Source organism: Budorcas taxicolor, chromosome 9, assembly GCF_023091745.1.
Source record: "Budorcas taxicolor isolate Tak-1 chromosome 9, Takin1.1, whole genome shotgun sequence".
Lineage (NCBI taxonomy): Eukaryota > Metazoa > Chordata > Mammalia > Artiodactyla > Bovidae > Budorcas > Budorcas taxicolor.
The window spans coordinates 95196702-95220642 of NC_068918.1; the positions used below are offsets into that span (position 1 = coordinate 95196702).

The 23941-nt window shown below is 44.2% G+C and overlaps 1 protein-coding gene across 1 annotated transcript; it reads right to left on the reverse strand.

The window, feature by feature from the left end:
- Positions 1-270: 270 nt before the first annotated feature.
- On the reverse strand, positions 271-21406 carry PSMB1 (proteasome 20S subunit beta 1). The gene is made up of 6 exons (XM_052645781.1): positions 21258-21406; positions 18135-18242; positions 13979-14060; positions 7628-7757; positions 1519-1625; positions 271-558 (listed from the first exon to the last, which is right to left on the reverse strand). The coding sequence occupies exons 1-6, from the start codon at positions 21368-21370 to the stop codon at positions 373-375; spliced, it is 726 nt and encodes a 241-aa protein (XP_052501741.1). The 5' UTR covers positions 21371-21406; the 3' UTR covers positions 271-372.
- Between the last annotated feature and the right edge of the window lie 2535 nt (positions 21407-23941).

Sequence of the window (23941 nt, forward strand, 5' to 3'; positions counted from 1 at the left end):
GATGACAGACCTTAGCATGCTCTACTTATATTAACTAACATCTCAATGAAACCGAGACAGTTAAAGGTAATCTGTCCATCAAGGCAAGCTAGGTGGACTAAATACACTGTAAACATGTTTTTTGTAAGATGGGCTATCATAAGATGATAAACTGACCAAAAGACTCTGCTCAGCTCTGGATGACAGAAAAATACAAGAATGAAGAAAATGAAAGGAAAAGGAAATTCTATTTCCTAGTTCTGTCCTGGAAGAAGACAAGTTATAACAAAATAAGTGCTTGGGGTTTTATTTTTTAATAAGACAAGTTAGTCCAACAGTTTCAAGGTACAAACTTAGCCAGTTTTGAGCGGATGAGTGACAAGGGCCCAGAACTCAGTCCTTCCGCAGAGGCACGGTCTCCTCCCTGACGCCCTCCTTGGTCACGATGCAGACCCTGAGTGCGTCCCCAGTGTACACGTCTCTTTCTGCAGCAGAGATGAAGACGTCTTTCACAAGTCGCATGGCTCTGTCCAAGGACAGCGGGACATGCTCCACATTCTGCATGTTCTTAAAACCAACCTAGTGGGACAGGAGACCTGGATGAGGCATCTTGCGATTGCAAAGGAGGCCTAGTCTCCCCCAGAGCTTCCACAGGCCTGAGGGGTCAGAATGAATACGTCACACAGACGTAACACGTCCCCCAAGCGAAACGCTTCTAGACCTGGCTGAATTACCCACCTGACACCTGATAAGCATCCACTGAGACACAGTCCCCACTTCTGAGAAGCACACAGTAGAGGGTTAGACACATGAAAGCTAAGCCTGGTTACAGAGTGTGCGGAAACTAAGGAGAGAGAGCCAGGAGAGCCTCCTGCAGGAAACGAATTTGAGTAGAGGAACCCTAGCAGATAAGCTGGAGTTAAGGGTGGAGTCACATCACAGATGGAGGCGTGGAGACCGGCAGGCACATCATTCCAAGGATCTGAGTGGAATACAGAGCGACAGGAAATGCGGCAGGTAAGCAATAAGCAGAAGTGACTGCACACGTTTCAAACAAGCAAGGAGGATGGAACAAGGAAGTCAGCTAGGAGGCGAAAAGGATGTTAGGAAATTAACACTGATCCAGGCAAGATGCCATGCAGACATAAATGCAGCCAGCAGTAACAGAAAAGGAGAAAAATTAAAATATACATGGAGGTTAGGATACGAGATGAGGCGACAGAAATGGAGAGACTGGGGGGGAAATGCATCCTCATGATCTCCACATAGAAACGGCCAAAGGAAAAGCGACACAGGGCCGGCCGCTGTGGACAGAAGCGCCCGAGTCAGGAGAGCAGGAGACGCTGGAGCCCTGGGCCTGAGCGGCCACAGGAGAGCCCGCAGCGCAGAGACAAGAAGGTGGGTGAGGCCAAGCAGCCAAGCAAGCTCAGCAGTGAATTACAAAAGAGCCTTGATTTCTCGGCTCCCCTAGCTAATGAAGAGAAGGCAAAGGAAGGCACTTTGGGGTCACCCACCACCTCCTGGATGCAGTCTCCTTACCTGGTTGTCAAGCAGGGGCTGCAGCATGGCACTGGCTGAACCTCCAGCCTTGAACGAGTCTCTCTGGTAGGACCCTACTGGGTCAAAGCTGTACACGGCTCCCTTCCCTTAGAGAAGAAAAGTCTCCGTTAGAGTGCTTCCTGACAACATTCCCAAATTGTGGTAAAATAACCCGAACCAGAGTATGACACAACATGGACCATCAACTTGGCCCAGATTTAAGAAGCACGGTCTACTCCTGCCCTCCCCTCAGAACGGAGCTGGAGGCCCTCCTGCCCACGGCAGCATCTGCCACAAGGAGCACACTCTTCAAGCTGCTTCACCGACTACTGCGATGGGGTTCCCAGTGCACATGGGGTCACCAGTCACAGCTGCTGCTCTAAGCTCTGCACCAAACTCCTCACAACATTCCTAGAAAACTAACTGGGGCAGCTGCAGTGAGGAAACGCGTTTAAAATTTCTCCTCGTGCAAAACACAAGCAGAGCACAAAAACCTTGTTATGTGTTTTTAGACTAATGGTAAGCACACTCTGTGGCATCAATACTATACAAAAATCAATTTAACAAAGAAGAAATTCCAGAAGAACACAAATATCACATGTGAAAGGCCAGACTTGCCTAAAATGTAATCACTTGTTTTCTACTAGCAGTACTTTTTTGGGGGTAAGAAAAGCAGAATCTGAGCACACAGATTCTTATCATGACAGTGACAGAGACCTGTCGGGCGGAAAGTAAATGGGCTCTCAGGCTCTCCTGAAGCAAGTATGAACTGTCATGCCACTGGAGTCAGAGTCCATCACACTGTAAAAGTATACACCCTATGATCCAGCAATAATTTCACTTACAGAATTAAAATTTACCTACAAATAATGCTTATATAAACACACAAAGCAGTATGTACAGGATCTCTGATTTATCTTTGAAAGATAAAAAACTTATAAGCAACCTAAAATCCATCAGCAGAAAATGTCATGTCCACCATAGCGATGCGCAGCCTAGGGAGCAGCTGTGGCACACAGCCACAGGACGCGCCCGAGGAAGAGCTCTGCAGTGAGCACAGCACAGTCTCACCTTCATTTACAGGCATTAAGTGAACGCCTACACATTTACACAGGCACACAGAAACGTGCAGAAAGGCTAACAAGGGAACCGCACTTATTCATCTCTGTGGGGTTAGAGACGAGGAAAGGGAATCACTTTATAAGCTCTGGTATTGACTTTATTACAAAGAACACATGTCACTGTAATTTTTAAAGAGAACTTTTAAAAACAACTGTGTTCTGAGTGTGAGAACTCATGAGTCATTTATAAAGCATGACTTAAAAACTAATAGATTCATGCAGAATTCTGAAGAATTACGTAAACATTACCCTAAGCCTAAAAACCCCACCAAGAAGGCAGCATCTGAGAAAACCTGAAGAAGTGTTCTGCTAGAAATAAGCTTGGAACTAGAACCCAGATTGCAGCAAGCAAGCTCACCAACTTCAACACATAAGCAAAGGGCTATGAAGGACAAAATCAAAGGATAAAGGATAAAAAGGCAAAGGATAAAACCAAACCTCGTGTTATCTTTCACGAGGCCAATAGGCCACAAGTAAAACAAGGCCCAAAAAATTAACCCAAGGGCAGGGGGCTTCCTAGGTGGCTCAGTGTAAAGAACCCACCTGCCAATGAAGGAGACACAGGTTTGACCTCTGGGCTGGGAGGATCCCACATGCTGCGGAGCCACCAGGCCCGAGGGCCACAACTACTGAACCTGTGCTATAGAGCCCAGGAGCCCATGCACCCCGGCGCCTGTGCTCCACCCAAGAGAAGGAGAAGGCTGAGCACTGCAACAAAGAGCAGCCTCCACCCGCCACAACCAGAGATGAGCCCACACAGCAGCAAGGGCCCAGCAGAGCCAAAATCACACACAGAAACAAATAAAATCACATGTATAAATACAATCACATATGTAAATAAAATCACAAACATAAATAAAATCGCATGTGTAAATAAAATTACAAACATAAATAAAATCCATATGTAAATAAATAAAATCACAAACATAAATAAATAAAATTACATATACAAATAAATAAAATTACATATATGCAAAAAGATTTACCCAACGGAAGCTAAACTCAGAAAACCACACACAACAGCTTTGAGAATAATGAAAAGAGTAGAATGCTTCCAAGACCCCTTAGAAAAAGCAAGAGACATTTGCAACATAAGCGGATAGCAGCTGTTACAAATCAGCAAGAAAAAGACTAACCGGTGCGTAAGGGAACAACTGACGCCTAACACGTGGGTCAGTCTCCAAAAACAAAATGAAAAGGGCAATAAACATGAAGACACCCAACTCAATAAAGACAAAGAATACATATAAATCATAACAACGTATTTACTAGGCAAAGACCTTCAAAATGTGTTAAAATTCTGATACTGGTTAGGACGCCAAGGGAAAACGAGAAAACCTCAAAACAAAAGACAAAAATGGTACTCTCACCCCTGCTGGTGAGTGCAGGACCCTTTCTGATGGGCAAGCATGTGGTATCAGCAGAACGGAAAACACAGATATTCTCTGACCCAGAAACTCAACTTCCAGGAATTTTTTCCAGGGAGATAAGCATAATAGGAGAAGTACACAAAATCTTATGTACAGGGAGGCATAATACTGTTTCTGTTAAGGAAACTGGAAACAATGTAAATGACTCTCAGAGGATTAGGGGGGAAACTCTGGTACAGCTCTACCCCACGTGTTGGCCATAAAGTCACCACCCACACCTTTATCCACCAGCACAAATCTACCCCATGACAACACATCCACTGTACAGTCAAGGAAAAACGTGCCAACTACGGCCTACTCACACAGTGCACAAGCACATATACATACCCAGAAGGCTAACAGTAATCCCCTCTAGGGACAGGCTTTGGGGGATGCCCGCTTTTATCTTTGTATCTTCCAATACTATTTGACTACTTCTATAAGCATTATTGTTTTCGTTATAGAGAAACCAAAGTCCTCGTTAACTTGGGGGAGATTGTTTAAAAGGAGGTCATGATTGCAACTGGGGAGGTGAAGGCACAGAAGTCAAGCAGCAGCTGCCACTGTGCTCAGTCAGCTGTCGCCCCAGGGTCCTGAGGGTCTCTACTAGGAACGCGGCCCACCTCCAACACAAAAGACAGGAGACAATCTCAACACTCAACAGAGGCTCTGGACTTGGAAGCACAAGGCTTAGGCACAGAGAGAGTAAATCCAAGAACAGAAGTGTTAGATGGAGAGCTGGTGAGCCACTCCACCACATGCCTTTATGACCACATTTAGATGATCACTCTTCGGTGCAAATGGACAGCCAAAATCAAAAGAAGTGTGAAGGGAGCCTCCAACAGAAGAGCGCAGCCAAAATAAGCAAGACCAAAAAAGCAATCTGATAAAATGCAGAGAACCTTTCAAAGGAAGTACCCCAAAATCTAGCAGCAACAGGATACTTAAAAAAAAAAAAGGAGCTAGAAAGTAAGAAAAAGCTCTTGGAAACTAATGATGGAGGAAACAGAAAGAGTTCAGTGAAGAACGAGGCACTGAGGTTGAGAAACTCTTCAGAGCAGAACAAAAAAAACCCAAACAGCCAGACAACATGTGGGGGAAGTTTTTTTTTTTAATAGCAAAAAACAGTAGGATAGAGAAAAGACTCTAAAAGCAAAGACTCAAAAAGGTCTCCTGATAGCTTTCTTCAGAAATGTCTCTAGCAGTGCACTCCACTAAACAAGGAAAAAAACCAACAAAGAGGAAAGGGTGGGAGTGAGAGCACTCACGGCTGTCCTGGGAAAACAGGAAAAGAAGGCAAAGGACTATTTCACTACACACAGAAATTCCTCTCAGGAATAAAAAATCAAATTGAACCAGACAAGACTAGGAGAAAAAAGCCTGAGAATACCACCAAAGCAAGCTAGAATGGTGGCACGTGGAGACCAAAGCCTAGGGCTCTGAAGTCAAACAGACCCACACCTGAGCTCTGCCCGTCAGTATACACGAGGTTCTCGAATCAGTGACACTGACACCCTCAAAGACACTGCCTGCCTGCTGAAATTCAACAGCAGCTATTACTCACGTTGGTGAAATCTGAACGTATTAGCCTGACATTCTAATCAGACATAACTGAAGCTAAAAAAGGCACCAGAGACCGTGCGTGTTCAGGGAGAGTAACAGAAACACACGTTGCCCTGTGTGAACCCGAGGCTAACGGGGACTTGCTGCATGACGCAGGGAACTCAAACCCGGGCTCGGCAACAGCCTAGAAGGGTGGGAGGGATGTTCGAGTGGGAGGGTAATGGGTACATGTTGATGTTTGGTAGAAACCAACACAATACTGGAAAGCAATGATCCTCTGACTAAAAATCAGTCAAAAAAAAAGGCACGAGAAGCATGCTGGGTGTTAGGCAAGCTAAGCTGTGGCTAGAATTACTCAGGTTAGGGTAACTAATTCCTATTCACCATTTTTATATTTTCTCTGTTTTTACGTATGAAAGCCTGAAACTGCTATGTCAACCCAAAGGGATCAGAACGGACCCGTCTGTCACCTAAGGGGCGGGGCTGAGAGAGAAAGGGAGAACAAAGGGAACACCTGTGAGCGGGAATGGACAGAGTGAAACCCAGAGAGGGGAGAGGAGCGCCTGGCTCCCTCTGACCCAGAACCTTCCCTCTCGGAAAGACAGGCTGGGCTTCCCTGGTGGCTCAGTGGTGAAGAATCCGCCTGCCAATGCAGGAGTACATGGGTTCCATCCCTGATCCGGGAAGATTCCACGTATCTCAGAGGAACTAAGCTCACATGCCACAGCAACTGAGCCTGTGCTTCAGCGCCTGGGAGCCACAACTCCCGAAGGCCGCACACCCTAGAGCCGGTGCTCCGCAATAAGAGGGCCCACTGTGGCGAGAAGCCTGCGCGCCACAGTGCAGATCAGGCGCCACTCACTGCAACTACAGAGAAGCCTGCTCAGCAACAAGGGCCCAGCACAGCCAGAAACAAATGAGAGTTTCAATAAAGACAAAGACAGCTATTCCAACCGTGCTCCCCTCAGACACGTCTGTGCCTTCTCGTCACAATCTCCGTGCCTGTGCTTAGTGCCTCAGTCGTGTCCAGCTCTGTGCGACCCTGTGGACTGCAGCCCACCAGGCCCCTCTGTCCACGGGATTCTCCAGGCAAGAATACCGGAGTGGGTTGCCATTTCCTTCTCCAATGCATGAAAGTGAAAAGTGAAAGGGAAGTCGCTCAGTCGTGTCCGACTCTTAGCGACCCCCTGGACTGCAGCCCACCAGGCCCCTCTGTCCACGGGATTCTCCAAGCAAGAATACCGGAGTGGGTTGCCATGCCCTCCTCCAGGGGATCTTCCCAACCCGGGGATCGAATCTAGGTCTCCCACATAGTAGGCAGATTCTTTACCATCTGAGCCACCAGGAAAGCCCTCTTTTTACAATGGGCTACTCTAAACTACTCCCAGGACACAGATCTGTCCTGGGAGACTGTATTTGATTTTCAGAAGCAACTAACAGTTCACTCAAATCAGATCTGGTGAAAAACACTGCTGCCTTTTCTGGGTAACACAGCTTTAGCTCAAGACGAGCACGGGAATGTCAAAGAGCAGCGCTGGTTCTCCCTGGCCCTCCTGGTCCAACCCTGACAAAGAATCAAAGAGGTGTTTCAGAAAGGATCCAAGAGCACTGGTGGAAAAGCATTTCTTTCACACGTTACTTTCAAAACAACTTTTTGAAATCAAATATGCTCGTTACTGAAGTGTCATTACTTAAAATCATATTTAGGTCAAGCTTTTCCAAGTCAAGTTTCTTTCTCTGAGATTAAAATGCTAAATATTTACTACTGAACTCATGCAAGATTTTGAGAAAATACCTGTAAAAGAACCGAATGCCCAACATTCATTTAACACATGACTTGCTTGCTGTGTCTCGCTGGATAATCCTTTACTTCCCTTTTAACTTCAGTTTCTTCACTGCCTTAATTAGGAGAAAATAAAGTTGCTGGGCAAGATGGTACCCAGTTTCTATCAGCTCTGGATGGAAACACACGTAAGAAATGCTACCCACTCCATCACTCACAAGGAAACATCCTACCTTCTTCATCAAGCCCCCCGATGATGTTGTACACGTAGTAGGGAAAGAAGCGCCTGGAGTACAGGATTGTAGACAGCATCGCAGCGATCGCCCCGGTCGTCATGGCCTTGTTATTGGAATGCTTGTACATCTGCAATTATTAGCGAAACCAATAGGCATGTAGAGGCAGACTATACTGAAGACTGGAACAATGAACAGCAAATCGAAAAGAATGAAAGCCTGTCCTGGTGAAATGGGAAAGGACACCTGTTCCTTTCACGATTAAACACAATAATACAAAAACAAAATAGTATTTTATTATGTCCTATTGTTGTGGGGGCTACAGACATTTCTCAGGAAGAGAACGGCAAGTTGCCCTCAGCTCTCCAGTTTGGAAGCTCCTTTCCATGCCTGCCTCATCTCAGACCCTCTTAACTCAACAGCAAATACACACAAACAGATCACATGAGGCAACCTGGAGAGGATATTCCAAACTCAGCTCTCCACTCTGCAAACTGACACTGGTCAGGAAAACACAGCCCATGGGCCAAATCCAGCCCGCCACTTGCTTCAGTGAAGCTTCACTGGGACAGAGTCTTGCTCATTCATGAGACAGTGTTAGCGCCTGTTTTTGCACAGTTCAGTTCAGTCACTCAGTCATGTCCAACTCTTTGCAACCCCATGAACTGCAGCACGCCAGGCCTCCCTGTCCATCACCAATTCCCGGAGTCCACCCAAACCCATGTTCATTGAGTCAGTGATGCCATCCAACCATCTCATCCTCTATCGTACCCTTCTCGTCCTGCCCTTAATCTTTCCCAGCATCAGGGTCTTTTCAAATGAGTCAGCTCTTTGCATCAGGTGGCCAAAGTATTGGAGTTCAGCTTCAACATCAGTCCTTCCAATGAACACCCAGGACTGATCTTTAGAATGGACTGGTTGGATCTCCTTGCAGTCCAAGGGACTCTCAAGAGTCTTCTCCAACACCACAGTTCAAAAGCATCAATTCTTTGGCGGTCAGCTTCTTCACAGTCCAACTCTCACACCCACGTGACTACTGGAAAAACCATAGCCTGGACTAGACGGACCTTAGCCAGCAAAGTAATGTCTCTGCTTTTCAATAAGCTGTCTAGGTTGATTATAACTTTCCTTCCAAGGAGTAAGCACTTTTAATCTCATGGCTGCAATCACCATCTGCAGTGATTTTGGAGTTCAAAAAAATAAAAGTCAGCCACTATTTTCCCATCTATTTACCATGAAGTGATGGGACCAGATGCCATGATCTTTGTTTTCTGAATGTTGAGCTTTAAGCCAATTTTTTCACTCTCCTCTTTCACTTTCATCAAGAGGCTTTTTAGTTCCTCTTCACTTTCTGCCATAAGGGTGGTGTCATCTGCATATCTGAGGTTATTGATATTTCTCCCGGCAAGCTTGATTCCACCTTGTGCTTCTTGCAGCCCAGCGTTTCTCATGATGTACTCTGCATATAAGTTAAATAAGCAGGGTGACAATATACAGCCTTGACGTAGTCCTTTTCCTATTTGGAACCAGTCTGTTGTTCCATGTCCAGTTCTAACTGTTGCTTCCTGACCTGCATACAGATTTCTCAAGAGGCAGGTCAGGTGGTCTGGTATTCCTTTCTCCTTCAGAACTTTCCACCATTTACTGCTATTCACACAGTCAAAAGCTTTCAGTTCAGTTCAGTTCAGTCGCTCAGTCGTGTCCGACTCTTTGCGACCCCATGAATCGCAGCACACCAGGCCTCCCTGGCCATCACCATCTCCCGGAGTCCATCGAGTCCATGATGCCATCCAGCCATCTCATCCTCGGTCGTCCCCTTCTCCTCCTGCCCCCAATCCCTCCCAGCATCAGAGTCTTTTCCAATGAGTCAACTCTTCGCATGAGGTGGCCAAAGTACTGGAGTTTCAGCTTTAGCATCATTCCTTCCAAAGAAATCCCAGGGCTGATCTCCTTCAGAATGGACTGGTTGGATCTCCTTGCAGTCCAAGGGATGCTCAAGAGTCTTCTCCAACACCACAGTTCAAAAGCATCAATTCTTCAGTGCTCAGCCTTCTTCACAGTCCAACTCTCACATCCATACATGACCACAGGGAAAACCATAGCCTTGACTAGACGGACCTTAGTCGGCAAAGTAATGTCTCTGCTTTTGAATATGCTATCTAGGTTGGTCATAACTTTTCTTCCAAGGAGTAAGTGTCTTTTAATTTCATGGCTGCAATCACCATCTGCAGTGATTTTGGAGCCCCCAAAAATAAAGTCTGACACTGTTTCCACTGTTTCCCCATCTATTTCCCATGAAGTGATGGAACTGGATGCCATGATCTTCGTTTTCTGAATGTTGAGCTTTAAGCCAACTTTTTCACTCTCCTCTTTCACTTTCATCACTAGGCTTTTTAGCTCCTCTTCACTTTCTGCCATAAGGGTGGTGTCATCTGCATATCTGAGGTTATTGATATTTCTCCCAGCAATCTTGATTCCAGCTTGTGCTTCTTCCAGTCCAGCGTTTCTCATGATATACTCTGCATATAAATTAAATAAGCAGGGTGATAATATACAGCCTTGACGCACTCCTTTTCCTATTTGGAACCAGTCTGTTGCTCCATGTCCAGTTCTAACTGTTGCTTCCTGACCTGCATACAGGTTTCTCAAGAGGCAGGTCAGGTGGTCTGGTACTGCCATCTCTTTCAGAATTTTCCACAGTTTATTGTGATCCACACAGTCAAAGGCTTTGGCATAGTCAATAAAGCAGAAATAGATGTTTTTCTGCAACTCTCTTGCTTTTTCCATGATCCAGCGGATGTTGGCAATTTGATCTCTGGTTCCTCTGCCTTTTCTAAAACCAGCTTGAACATCAGGGAGTTCACAGTTCACGTATTGCTGAAGTCTGGCTTGGAGAATTTTGAGCATTACTTTACTAGCATGTGAGATGAGAGCAATTGTGCTGTAGTTTGAGCATTCTTTGGCATTGCCTTTCTTTGGAATTGGAATGAAAACTGACCTTTTCCAGTCCTGTGGCCACTGCTGAGCTTTCCAAATTCGCTGGCATGTTGAGTGCAGCACTTTTACAGCATCATCTTTCAGGATTTGAAACAGTTCAACTGGAATTCCATCACCTCCACTAGCTTTGTTCGTAGTGATGCTTTCTAAGGCCCACTTGACTTCACTTTTCAAGATGTCTGGCTCTAGATTAGTGATCACATCATCATGATTATCTGGGTCATGAAGATCTTTTTTGTACAGTTCTTCCGTGTATTCTTGCCACCTCTTCTTAATATCTTCTGCTTCTGTTAGGTCCCTACCATTTCTGTCCTTTATCGAGCCCATCTTTGCATGAAATGTTCCCTTGGTATCTCTCATTTTCTTGAAGAGATCTAGTCTTTCCTATTCTGTTGTTTTCCTCTATTTCTTTGCATTGATCACAGAGGAAGGCTTTCTTATCTCTTCTTGCTATTCTTTGGAACTCTGCATTCAGATGCTTATATCTTTCCTTTTCTCCTTTGCTTTTCTCCTCTCTTCTGTTCACAGCTATTTGTAAGGCCTCCCCAGACAGCCATTTTGCTTTTTTGCATTTCTTTTCCATGGGGATGGTCTTGATCCCTGTCTCCTGTACAATGTCACGAACCTCAGTCCATAGTTCATCAGGCACTCTATCAGATCTAGGCCCTTGAATCTATTTCTCACTTCCACTGTATAATCATAAGGGATTTGATTTAGGTCATACCTGAATGGTCTAGCAGTTTTCCCTACTTTCTTCAATTTAAGTCTAAATTTGGTTATAATGAGTTCATGATCTGAGCCACAGTCAGCTCCTGGTCTTGTTTTTGTTGACTGTATAGAGCTTCTCCATCTTTGGCTCCACAGAATATATGCAAAAAGCATATACTGGAACTCAAAAGCTTTGGCATAGTCAGTAAAGCAGAAATAGATGTTTTTCTGGAACTTTCTTGCTTTTTTGATGATCCAGCAGATGTTGGCAATTTGATCTCTGGTTCCTCTGCGTTTTCTAAAACCAGCTTAAACATCGCTGAAGCCTGGCTTGGAGAATTTTGAGCATTACTTTACTAGCGTGTGAGATGAGTGCAATTGTGTGGTAGTGTGAGCATTCTTTGGCATTGCCTTTCTTTGGGATTGGAATGAAAACTGACCTTTTCCAGTCCTGGTTTAGGGCAGATTAAACAGTTGCCACAGAAACCAAATGGCTGAATCCTGATTAGACTCAGACAAGCCTCTGTCTTTTCAGAGAGAGTATCTGTGAGAGACAAGGGCAGCTCTACTTTGTATGAACCCAGCCGAGGGCAGGGTCTTAATCCTTAGGGCATCTACCATGAAGAACAGAAGTACCCATGATGGCTCCTGACACAGTGATTTCTGACCCAAGATTCACTACATCCTTGGCAACCCTAAATTATCCTAACTAATAAATCTAAGCTCACCAATTTGTCTTCCACAGGGAAAATCTCTAAAGAGCTATAAAATCTAACAATGACAAGATTACAAAGAAAATTCTTCACTTCATTTCAAAACCAAGCACCAACATATTTATTCAGCCCACCATTTACATTACAATATGTGAAAGAAAATTTTCAAGTACTGTGCATTGAGTTGAACTCACTGCACCTTTCTGAAATTGTATTAACAAAATACTACTTTCCACGTCAGGTTTATTTTCGTCCCCTAGGCAGTGGCACCCCACTCCAGTACTCCTGCCTGGAAAATGCCATGGATGGAGGAGCCTGGAAGGCTGCAGTCCATGGGGTCGCTAAGTCGGACACGACTGAGCGACTTCACTTTCACCTTTCGCGGTCATGCATTGGAGAAGGAAATGACAACCCACTCCCGTGTTCTCGCCTGGAGAATCCCAGGGATGGGGGAGCCTGGTGGGCTGCCGTCTATGGGGTTGCACAGAGTTGGACACGACTGAAGTGACTTAGCAATAGCAAAAATGCCATTTACAAGATATGCATTAGGAATCATATAAATGTCAGTACATAAGTCACTATAGCTTTCAATGTCAATAGATTTTAAACAAATGTTAACAATTGGTAAATACTCAATGAAGTCCTTTCGACACGTTTAAACAGGCAGGTGCCAGCTGAATTCATCACCTGACTCCAGCGCCCTTGCTCGGGCTATCCACAAGCAGGCAAAGCAGAACCCCCCTGCTCGCCTCTCCACGTATCCACGCGCCAGCTGAACTTACCAGCCACTCAACGTCACAACCTATGGCCCAGAAAATTAGCTATAAAAGCTAAGGAGACGTAATACGGATACTGTAAATATCATCAGCAGAAATTTAAAACGCCACCGAGCTATGTAACTAAGAAACAGAGCTACACTTCTGAGTACTGACGTATGGTGACTGAGAACCCTACCCTAACCCTGTACTTTACAAGCTAAGAAGAGAGTCATCACTGAAAGATCGGTATGAGTGCAGCCCGAACTACTCCTATCCTATTCTCCCTGAAATGATCTGACGCAAACGCTGCTAAAACACCCAGGCCAGAATCAACATCGAGGCCTGCCTCTGCTTCTGTCAAGTCAGCTCCCTTGTTCTTCAACACCCCCGCTCCCAGAGACACGCAGGTGGGCCAGCGCCAGCCCCTCTGAAGGCTGCACTGCAGGTTAGTTCTCTCGTTCTCTCCCTCCTCCCTCACCCTACCCGCTCTCTTCCACTTCCATCCACCTTGTGTCAGATCTTTCTCAGCTGGCTGTCAACTGAAGACTGGCAGGGGCCAGGTGAGAACGACTGTGCCTCTAGTCCAAACAGCTGGCTCGTCCTTCTGCTCCTGCCAAGAGTACCCTGCTGTCAAGAGAGCGGGATGTGTTGGCTGATGGTGCTTCAAATCAAGCTCTGGTCTAAAAGCCTGCCTCCTCTGCAGAAACTGATTTGTTTCATTTCTGAGAAGAGTATCTTCAGAAGAAACCCCTTCCAGTCTACCTTAAAAAGAAGAGATAATCCTTCACTTCATATTGTACATGTACTTTAACAGAAAGGAACTTGCCGTCATTTTACATTATGCTACTTTGACGATGGCGTACTAACAAGCCCGTGTCATTTGTAGTGTAGGTTAAAGGTTCACCTGCTAAACTAGTTCTTCTCCAGCTAGCAACAGCCATGATGTACGCTTAGTCTTAGTGTTAGTCGCTCAGGTGTGCCCGACTCTGTGTGACCCCAGGGACTGCAGCCCACCAGGCTCCACTGTCCATGAGATGTTCCAGGCAAGGATACTGGAGTGGGTTGCCATTTCCTTCTCTAGGGGATCTTCCCAACCCAGGGAAGTAATCTTAAAATAATCTAAAGAACTTTTGTCATTAGGTTTCAACAGTGCAGACATGTATAAAAGCATCTACCTTTAGTCTTGCTTCAATAATTTTGGTCAGGGTAAGGCAATCTCCATGAAAACCACTACATCCAATGACTGTTTTGTCTGTTCTGTTAAAAAAAAACACACCACATTTCAGGGAACAGTTGGTTTGACAGTAAAGCAAAACATGTCTTGAGTAATTTTAAATTTAAAACTCACAAACTCCCAGTCTCATTCCCATCTGGTGAATAAATTTTAAATTTAAAATTACTCAAGACATGTAGGCACATGAAGGTGGGAATTCCTGTATCCGGAAGTCTCACCCCTTATACCAAATGAATTACAGGTGGATAAAGACTTACGAGAATAAATGCAAGTATGAATACACTAAAGATAATATGATTTAATTTTTTAATAAGGTTAGGTTGAGGGCAGCCAATTTACATATAATACAACCCAATGCCCACACAGAAAGTTTCATAGATTTGACTGCATAAAAAATGAAAACGTCTATTAAAATATGGTGAATTGAAAAAAAAATATACACGATGAGACCAAAGTCTACTTTTAATTTCCTTATTCTACAAACAGCTCCTAAAAATGTGAAATGCATTAATAGTATGGTGGCTCTTGGGGATACTGTGCATAGTTAGTGACATCATATTGTACACTTAGAAGCTGCTCACAGTAGACCCTAGAAATTCCCATCACAAGAAAAAAAATGTTATAACTTGTGTGGTGACAGATATTAACCAGACTAACTGTGCTCATTCTGCAATATATACAAATACGGGACCATTACGCTACATACCTGAAAGTGCTGAAATGCTATACGTCAACTACGTACGCGTGTGCTCAGCTGCTTAGTCATGTCCAGCTCTTTGCAACCCCACGGACGGCAGCCTGCCAGGTTCCTCTGTCCATGAAATTTCCCAATCCAGAACACTGGACAGGCTGCCAGTCCCTGCTTTAGGGGGCCTTCCTGACCCAGGGGTCAGACCTGCACCTCCTGCACTGGCAGGTGTATTCTTCGCTGCTGCACCACCTGGGAAGTCCCCAGATGTCAATTATGCCTCAATACAAAAAACAAAGGAGAGAGGGAAGCGACATGAAGGTGAAACTTTCAGGGCTCAGTCACGTTCAACTCTTTGTGAACCCACAGACTCGCCCACCAGGCTCCTCTGTCCATAGAATTCTCCGGGCAAGAACACTAGAGTGGATGGCCATTCCCTTCTCCAGGGGATCTTCCCGATCCTGGGATCAAACCCAGTCTCCTACAAATTCTTTACCGTCTGAGCCACTAGCTGCTGCTGCTGCTAAGTCACTTCAGTCGTGTCCGACTCTGTGCCACCCCAGAGACGGCCGCCCACCAGGCTCCCCCGTTCCTGGGATTCTCCAGGAAGAACACTGGAGTGGGTTGCCATTTCCTTCTCCAATACATGAAAGTGAAAAGTGAAAGTGAAGTCGCTCAGTCGTGTCCGACTCCTAGCAACCCCATGGACTGCGGCCCACCAGGCTCCTCCAACCATGGGATTTGCCAGGCAAGGGTACTGGACGGGGTTGCCATTTGAGCCACTAGGGAAGCCCCTAAATTATATGAAAGTCATATAAAAAGAGACACAAGTCACCATAAACATATAAAAGAGCCTCCACGCCACTCATAAATTAAAATCTAAAAGAGACGATTTCGGCCTAGTAGAATAATAATGCTTAATGCTAGTAAGGTTTTGAAAATCAGGTACTCTCAGAAACTGGGAAAGAATGTACACTGATCCAACTCTTTAGAAAGGCTGTTTGACAGCACCTATTAAAAACTTAAATGCACATCACTTTCATTCAAAAATTCCTTTGCTACAAATATACTCATGCAAGTTCGCGAAGATAAGCTCTAGGTTCACGTATAAGTATACGTATTATTTTAATGACTCTTTAAAACAAAACAAATACAACCCAAATGCCCACCAGAGAGTTCTTAATAAAATTTTTGTGTATCTTTGCCGACAAAGGTCCGTCTAGTCAAAGCTATGGTTTTTCCAGTAGTCATGTACAGATGTGAGTTGTACCATAAAGAAAGCTGAACGTCAAAGATCTGATACTTTTGAACTGTGGTGTTGGATAAGACTCTTGAGAGTCCCTTGGACTGCAAGGAGATCCAACCAGTCAATCCTAAAGAAAATCAGTCCTGAATATTCATTGGAAGGACTGATGCTGAAGCTGAAGCTCCATTACTTTGGCCACCTGATGTGAAGAACTGACTCAGTGAAAAAGATCCTGATGCTGGGAAAGATTGAAGGCAGGAAAAGAAGGGGACAACAAGGATGAGATGGTTGGATGGCATCACCAACTCGATGGACATTAGTTTGGGCAAGCTCTGGGAGTTGGTGATGGACAGAGAGACCTGACATGTTGCATGCAGTCCATGGGGTCGCAAAGAGTTGGACACGACTGAGCAATGGAACTGACACCTCAAAAGTTAATTCCTAAGTCTTGATATTCATAAGGAAACCTAAACCCATCTCATCAAGAAATGATCAGCAGGGGCCCTTTCTTTCAGAAATGAAAGAATGATTCACACAAAACATACCTGTCCAACTGGGGAGACCACCGACACTTCCAGGGTCATCACCAGCATTTCTTGATCTCTCTATAACCAACCTCACTGCACTGAGCCAAACCCCAATATACCATAAGGCTTCACTGCCTGTACTATCAAGAATGGCTGACAGTACCAGGAGGGTCAAACAAAATCTGAGCTTCAAAATGCTTTTGCCAAATATCCAGGTATCTAAATGAAGAAGAGTTTTTCTGCAAAGAATAAAGAGTAAATATACGTTTCAAACAAGTAGGGGAAGAGATGGGCTAGACTCTAGGTCAGCCCCAAAGGGCATGGGATCAGGAGCATGCAAGCAATTCATGTGTGACCCAGTGCCTGTAATGCACGGCAGGAACATAGAAGCAATACTGTTCTCTCTATATATACCTGAAGTGTTTCATTAGGAAAAAAAAAAAAGAGAGAGAGTACTCATTCAGCAGGCACACAAGCTAAAACAGAATGCTACCAAGATGAGCAGAATCTTGTACAAGGACAGTATCTATCACATTATGTATTTAAGTTTTATTCATGATATTTACTACTTTCACTTTATAAAAGTTACATCTTAAAAGACAAAAATTGTTGCATGGGTATGCTACAAGGGCTTCCTTGATAGCTCAGTAGGTAATTCATCTGCCTGCAATGCCGGAAACCAGGGTTTGATTCCTGGGTCAGGAAGACCCCCCTGGAGAAGGAAATGGCACCCCACTCCAGTATTCTTGCCTGGAGAATCCCATGGACAGACGAGCCAGGCAGGCTACAGTCCGTGGGGTCACAAGAGTCAGACACGAGTTAACAACTAAATCACCACCATGCTACGAATCAGAGAAGAGAAAAGCGTATCAAAAGATGGAAGTGGACAGAAAGGGAACTGGGAAGATGAAGACAAGCTTACTGTTCTTTAGGTTGCGGTGCAGGCTGGGTCACGCCCTGCAGCACCACAAGGCCCACCCAAAGGACCTGAACCTCATCAGTTCACTCCTGCTGGAATTCAGGATTAAGAAGTGTTTGTGTAGTAACCTAAGAGTAACCATTTCCAACTGTGTCTTAGTAATTTAGGCAGATTCCCCCTACCCCCAGTACCCATGACTTTATTTTCTTATGTTTTAGAAAAAACATAGCCACCCACTAGAACTGTGAGCCATGGATATAACTGCTTAAGATATGGGTAAATTGAATGTTTTAGGTTATTATTTTTTAAGGTGCAGATTGAAAAAGCATCCAATATATTAAAGGACCCAATATATTAAAGAAAGATTAAAATACATATGATAAAGTAGAAACAATAAAATGCTGATAAGATCTACATGATAGTATATGAGCATTGACTACAGAATTATCCTACCTTTGCTGTATATTTGAGATTTTTTATAAGATATTGAGTAAAAAATATTTAAGTTACCAAAAACACTGTCGGTACCTAGATATAGCAAATATTATGAAGACTACATACTGAATTACTAGAAAATAATTTTCTAAAAAAAATACAAGCTAAGCTCCAAACAGGCAATCTAAAAATTCATGAAACACATCATTTAAAACCTGAATCTCTCACAGCATTAAATCATCACAAGGTGCCGAAAACATGTCCTTAGAAATATTTACTTACAATTTGTAACATTTGGGGCTGTCCCGTGTGTGAATTGAAAACCCTTCACTTAATCTAGTGTCAGAAGCAACAATTGAAAAATCTTCTCCAGCAATTGCCAATACAGTACTGAGGGGAAAAGAAGGAAAAACAAAATCAATGAATTATTTTGGACGTTAGTAACACCTATCCCAATATGAGAAGGATCCATAGCACATACTGATATAAAATCTACTAGATATAATCAAGTGCAGGATTCAGATGGAGGAGGAAAAGATCAGGGGAAAGGATCCCTGGCTACAAGTCATCTGGGGAAAAAAAAATTTAAGAATTCCCTTAAAAACACAAGTCAAATCAGACCAAAGGTTCCTTAGCAGAAGATCACAGAAACATCCGGCTTCCCTTGTGGCTCAACTGGTAAAGAATCTGCCTGCAATGCGGGAGACCTAGGTTCGATCCCTGGGCTGGGGAGATCCCCTGGAGGAGGGCATGGCAACCCAGTCCAGTATTCTTGCCTGGAGAATCCCCATGGACAGAGCCTGATGGGCTACAGTCTAAGGGATCGCTGAAGAGTTGGACACGACTGAGCGACTAAGCACAAACATCACTAAATTCTCACCATCATCAAAAAACTAAACATTATTGATTAATATGTATCATTAAACAATTACTGATACTATAAAATGGCCAAAGGCCATGGGCTTGCCTGCTGGGGGAGGTGTAGGTAGTGATACAACACAAGATATCTGAGCTCAAGAAAGAGGGGCTTAATGTGGTTTTTATTATTTTTTATTTCTTGATCCCGCCACACAGCATGTGAAATCTGTTTCCCCACCAGGGATCAAACCCGTGTCTCATGCTTTGGAAGGGCAGTCTTAACCACTGGACCACAAGGGGGGTCCCGGGGCTTAATGTTTTTAATTTCTTTATATCCAAGTCCTTATAAAATTGTCTTGCACTCAGGAGACACCCAAGCATCTGTTGGAAAATGGACCAACAAAGAACAACCTTTTCCCTCTGTGGCTCTGTTCAGTGGAGGCCGAGCTCTAAAAGCAGACTGTGTGGGTTCGAAGTCTGGTTCTCTTGCTTAGAAAATATGAGATAGTCAACTGCTTAACTTCTCAAGGCCTCGCTGTCCTCAAACACGTATCAGGGATCACAACAATAGCTACTTTAGTTAGCTGTTACAAGCATTAAACGGACTAAATTGCTAGGCCTTATACCAGTGCCTGAAACATAACTGGTCCTCCAGTTAAGTGTTAGCTATGATCCCCCTGGCATAAGTATGATCACCGAGAACCTGGACCCTGAAGTTACCTAAAACCTGTCCGTGCCACTTAACAGCTCTGTGACCTTGGACAAATCATCAAGTTGATGCTATCAGCAGTCCCTCTGTTAAAGGCTGACTGAGTCAAATGGTGTAATCTTAAAGTACTCAGTGGCAAGTGCACAGGCCAATCACCTGGAGTCTGACCACATTCAGTCAGACTAGAAGGACACAGGACAGAGTCTTATTTTGTATAAGCAAAGGCTGCCCAAGAGCCAGCAATAAATGTTAAAGGAAAAGGACACAGACTAAGAAAAGGTAATTCAACATCAGAAAGCCATAAGCACTAACTTTAGAGCAGTAATTGGATCACAAAGGTTAGACAGTAATAAACACTGAATACCTTATAGTCTCAAGCAGAATCTGCAACTGTCTCATGAAATGGGTCTAATAACACATTTTGTGATCCCACCACTTCATTAGTTGTCACAGGAAATATTTAAAAGTGCAATGATAAAAGCATTCATAAACTTCATAGCAACACAGATACGGATTCAAGTCCTGGGGTTCAACTTCACACCAGCGCTATGACTAACAAAATTAAACTTCTAAGAGCCCAAGTTCATTTGTAAAATTGAGGTATATATCATCTAACAGTCAGTCATCATGAGGATTAAAAAGATACCTGCTTTCAATCTACAAAATGCTTCTCTTTTGATTCTTCTCTCAAACTATGAGTAGCTAAGGAAGATAAGGAAATCTGGGTTCAAGAAGCTGAGAGGTAGGTACCAAACACCACACTGCTGTTTAGTGTCAGAGACAAGGCTAAAATCACACTTCCACCTTCTTTGCAAATACCCCAAAAATCTACATTAAAATTTCAAACCCATAAGACCTGAATAATTAATCTGGTCTTTGGATGGTCCTTAAAGATTACCAGATTAATGTGGTGTGTATGTTTCAAAGTACAAAATTTGGCTGGCAAACTATAAACGATGCTTAAATACACAGCTCTTCGCAGTGAAGAGTCCTAAAGAGAGTGGCTTTCCACAACCCTAGTTCTTTTAGTGCACTATCAAGGAAAAGTATTAAGATAAAGCTGATAAGTTAAAAAGAAAGAAGGAAAGAAAGAAAAACTTACATACAACATGCAAGAATACACATATTCAAAGGTCCGCTTTCTGAGTATTTTTTCCCTGAACTTATACTAGCTCTTAAAAATAAACACTGATCAATGAAACTAAGTCTGCGCAAGTAATCCTACCTGCTATTTAAAACAACTCAAAATGGTGATTTGATTAGACCTACTAACTAGACAGGGCTTCCCTGATGGCTCAGAGGTAAAGCGTCTGCCTGCAATCGGGAGACCTGGGTTCGATCCCTGGGTCAGGAAGATTCCCCTGGAGAAGGAAATGGAAACCCACTCCAGTATTCTTGCCTGGAGAATCCCATGGACGGAGGAACCTAGTGGGCTACAGTCCATGGGGTCGCAGAGTCGGACACGACTGAGCGACTTCACTTTCACTTTAGCTAGACAACTATATTTAATCACATGGCCAATCAACCCTAACTTTTAATCTCAGATGCTCAACCTGCCCCGTGCCTGCTGGCTTGAGAAGCACATTCAGAAAGATAGGTCCATTTTTAAAGCTCGTCAGAGCGGAGGTCAGGTGTCAATTTCTATCTGCTGTCTACGTAAAGCTGGCCATCCACATCAAGATCCAGTGACCCGCCTATAAGGTGAAACCCTGAAGAACAAGAGCTAGCCGAGCAACCTCGGAGAGGGAGGCCTGAGACTGAAAGGGCAGCGCCAGGCAGACAGACTTAAGCAGGGATATGGAGGAAGAAAGAGAAAGCGGCGGCTCTGCGGGTTTTACCCTCCGTTGAAAGCGTAGGGCGAAAAGCGCAGCTGCAAAGGGCCCACGGAGCTGTGAGGTTCCATGGCCAGGTCTCGGCCGGCGCCCGAGTACGAGGCAACGGAGGACAACATGCCGTGGCTCCTCTCCTGCTGTCTCACGGCAAGATGGCTGCCTCGGCCGGAAATTGTGCCGTTTCCGGTTTCCGCGGCGCTGCCTCCGGCCGCTCTATCTCGCGCCAGTCGTTGCTCCTGGAGGCCAGAGCCCTCCCTTTCCAGTCGGTAGCTATTGCCTGCTCTTCGAAGAGACCTGGCAGTGAGGTACAGGCTTTCTTTTCCGGGCAAATATTCGAAATCACTCGTGATGGATAGAAATTTTAAAGTCTGAGCTTACAAAGACATTGGAAAAACTATGGAGCAACGGAAACTCGAAGAGTCTATTGGACTGTAAATTAGTACAGCCGTATTTCGGAAAGGGACTGGCATTACTTGACATAGTTGAAAATACACACACATCATGACCCAGCAGTTTCACGCCGAGGTATGTACCCTGGCCAGAAGACGTGCAAGAATGTTCATAAAGATGTTCTTAATAGCCCCAAACTGGAAATGAGCTAAATATCCATAAACTGCAGAATGGATAAAGCAACTGAGGGATGTGGATGTGCAAAAGCAAGCAAATTAACTGACTTTGGCTAGAGGGAAAGGTCCTCCTTGGCTAGGGATGGGTTGGAGGTTGTAGTGCTAGCAATACTGGGTTTCTTTACTTGATTTAATGTTTGCCTGCTCAGTAGATCAGGTGTATCCGACTCTGCGACCACACGGACTATGCTCACCAGGCTCCTCTGTCCGTGGGGTATTTACAGGCAAGACTACTGGAGCAGGTTGACATTTCCTCCAAGGGATCTTCCTCCCCCAGGGATCGAACGCCCATCTCCCGTATCTCTTGTACTGGCAGGCAGGTTCTTGGCCAACGAGCCACCAGAGGAGCCCTTGGTTGCTGTTGCTCAGTCGCTAAGTCGTGTCTAACTCTTTGCAACCCCATAAACTGCAGCCCGATAGGTTTCCCTGTCCTTCACTATCTCCCAGAATTTGCTCAAACCCATGTCCATTGTGTTGATCACATCCAACCATCCCATCTTCTGTTGCCCCCCGCCCCCCTCCTCCAGGCTTCCTTCTCCTGCCCTCATTCTTTTCTACCGTCAGGGTCTTTTCTAATGAATCAGCTCTTTGCATCAAGTGGCCAAAGTATTGGAGCTTCAGCTTCAGTCTTTCCAATTAATATTTAGGGTTGCTTTCCTTTAAGATTGACTGGTTTGATCTCCTTGCTGTCCAAGGGATTCTCAAGAGTCCCTCCAACACCGCAGTTCAATTCTTTGGCACTCAGCCTTCTTTATGGTCCAACTCTCACATCTGTACATGACTCTGGAAAAATCACAGCTTTGCCTATACAGACTTTACCAGCAAAGTGATGTCTCTGCTTTTTAATACACTGTCTCGGTTGGTCATAGCTTTCCTTCCAAGGAGCAAGCGTCTTTGAATTTCATGGCTGCAGTCACTGCAGTGATTTAGGAGCCCAAGATCAAATCTGTCACTGTCTCCACTGTTTCCCCATCTATTTGCCATGAAGTGATGGGACCAGATGCCATGATCTTCATTTTCTGAACGTTGAATTTTAAGCCAGCTTTTTCACTCTCCTCTTTCATCCTCATCAAGAGGCTCTTTAGTTCCTTTTCGCTTTCTGCCATTAGAGTGGTATCATCTGCATATATGAGGTTGTTGATATTTCTCCAGGAAATCTTGATTCCAGCTTGAGGTTCATCCAGCCACACATTTTGCATGATGTACTCTTCATATAAGTTAAATAAGCAGGGTGACAGTGTACGGCCTTGATGTCCTCCTTTCCCAGTTTTGAACCCGTCCATTGTCCCATGTCTGGTTCTGTTGCTTCTTGACCTGCATACAAGTTTCTCAGGTGATAGATAAACTGGTCTGGTATTCCCATCTCTTTAAGAATTTTCCATTGTTTGTTGTGATCCACACAGTCAAAGGCTTTAGTGAAGTCAATGAAGCAGAAGTAGATGTTTTCCTGGAATTCCCTTGCTTTCTCTATGATCCAATGGATGTTGGCAATTTGATTTCTGGTACCTCTGCCTTTTCTAAATCCAGCTTGTACATCAGGGAGTTCTTGGTTTATGTACTGCCCTTACTTGATTTAATACCATCTATTAATCTGTACACATGTTTACATACTTCTTTATATGAATATCATATTTTACAATTTAAAAATGTTAATAAAAAAAAGCAAGCAAGCCTTTGACTAATATAGAATGGACTGCCTGATATATACATGCAATTCTGGAAGCAGAAAAAGATTTTTGAAAAGTACTTTTTTTAATTAAAACTTTTCCTATACTTTACTGTAAACAAAGCATAAAAGAAAGGGTTTTCTTTGATGGTTATGGACAGAGAAGTATTGTATTTATTCAGGTACTGTCTTGGATACAAAAATTCTGTAAAATCTTTCCTATCCTTAAGGAGCACACAACCTCATTGATTATGTGAAGCACAAAGGAAGCAAGCTAACAAGCATTACAACCTGCAATTATGCCTAAATGAACCATAGGATATTAGAGATACCAAAGGAACATTTCATGCAAAGATGGGCATAATAAAGGACAGAAATGCTATGGACCTAACAGAAGC

What these genes read in the sequence shown, in the direction of transcription:
- PSMB1 (XM_052645781.1), bottom strand. Translation starts at nt 21,370, where the DNA reads ATGTTGTCCTCCGTTGCCTCGTACTCGGGCGCCGGCCGAGACCTGGCC. An exon ending in CCCTACGCTTTCAACGGAGG is followed by an intron (nt 18,243 to 21,257) that starts GTAAAACCCGCA and finishes TTTTCCCCTCAG; the next exon opens with TACTGTATTGGCAATTGCTG. An exon ending in CGGGGGGCTTGATGAAGAAG is followed by an intron (nt 1,626 to 7,627) that starts GTAGGATGTTTC and finishes TTCTTCTCTAAG; the next exon opens with GGAAGGGAGCCGTGTACAGC.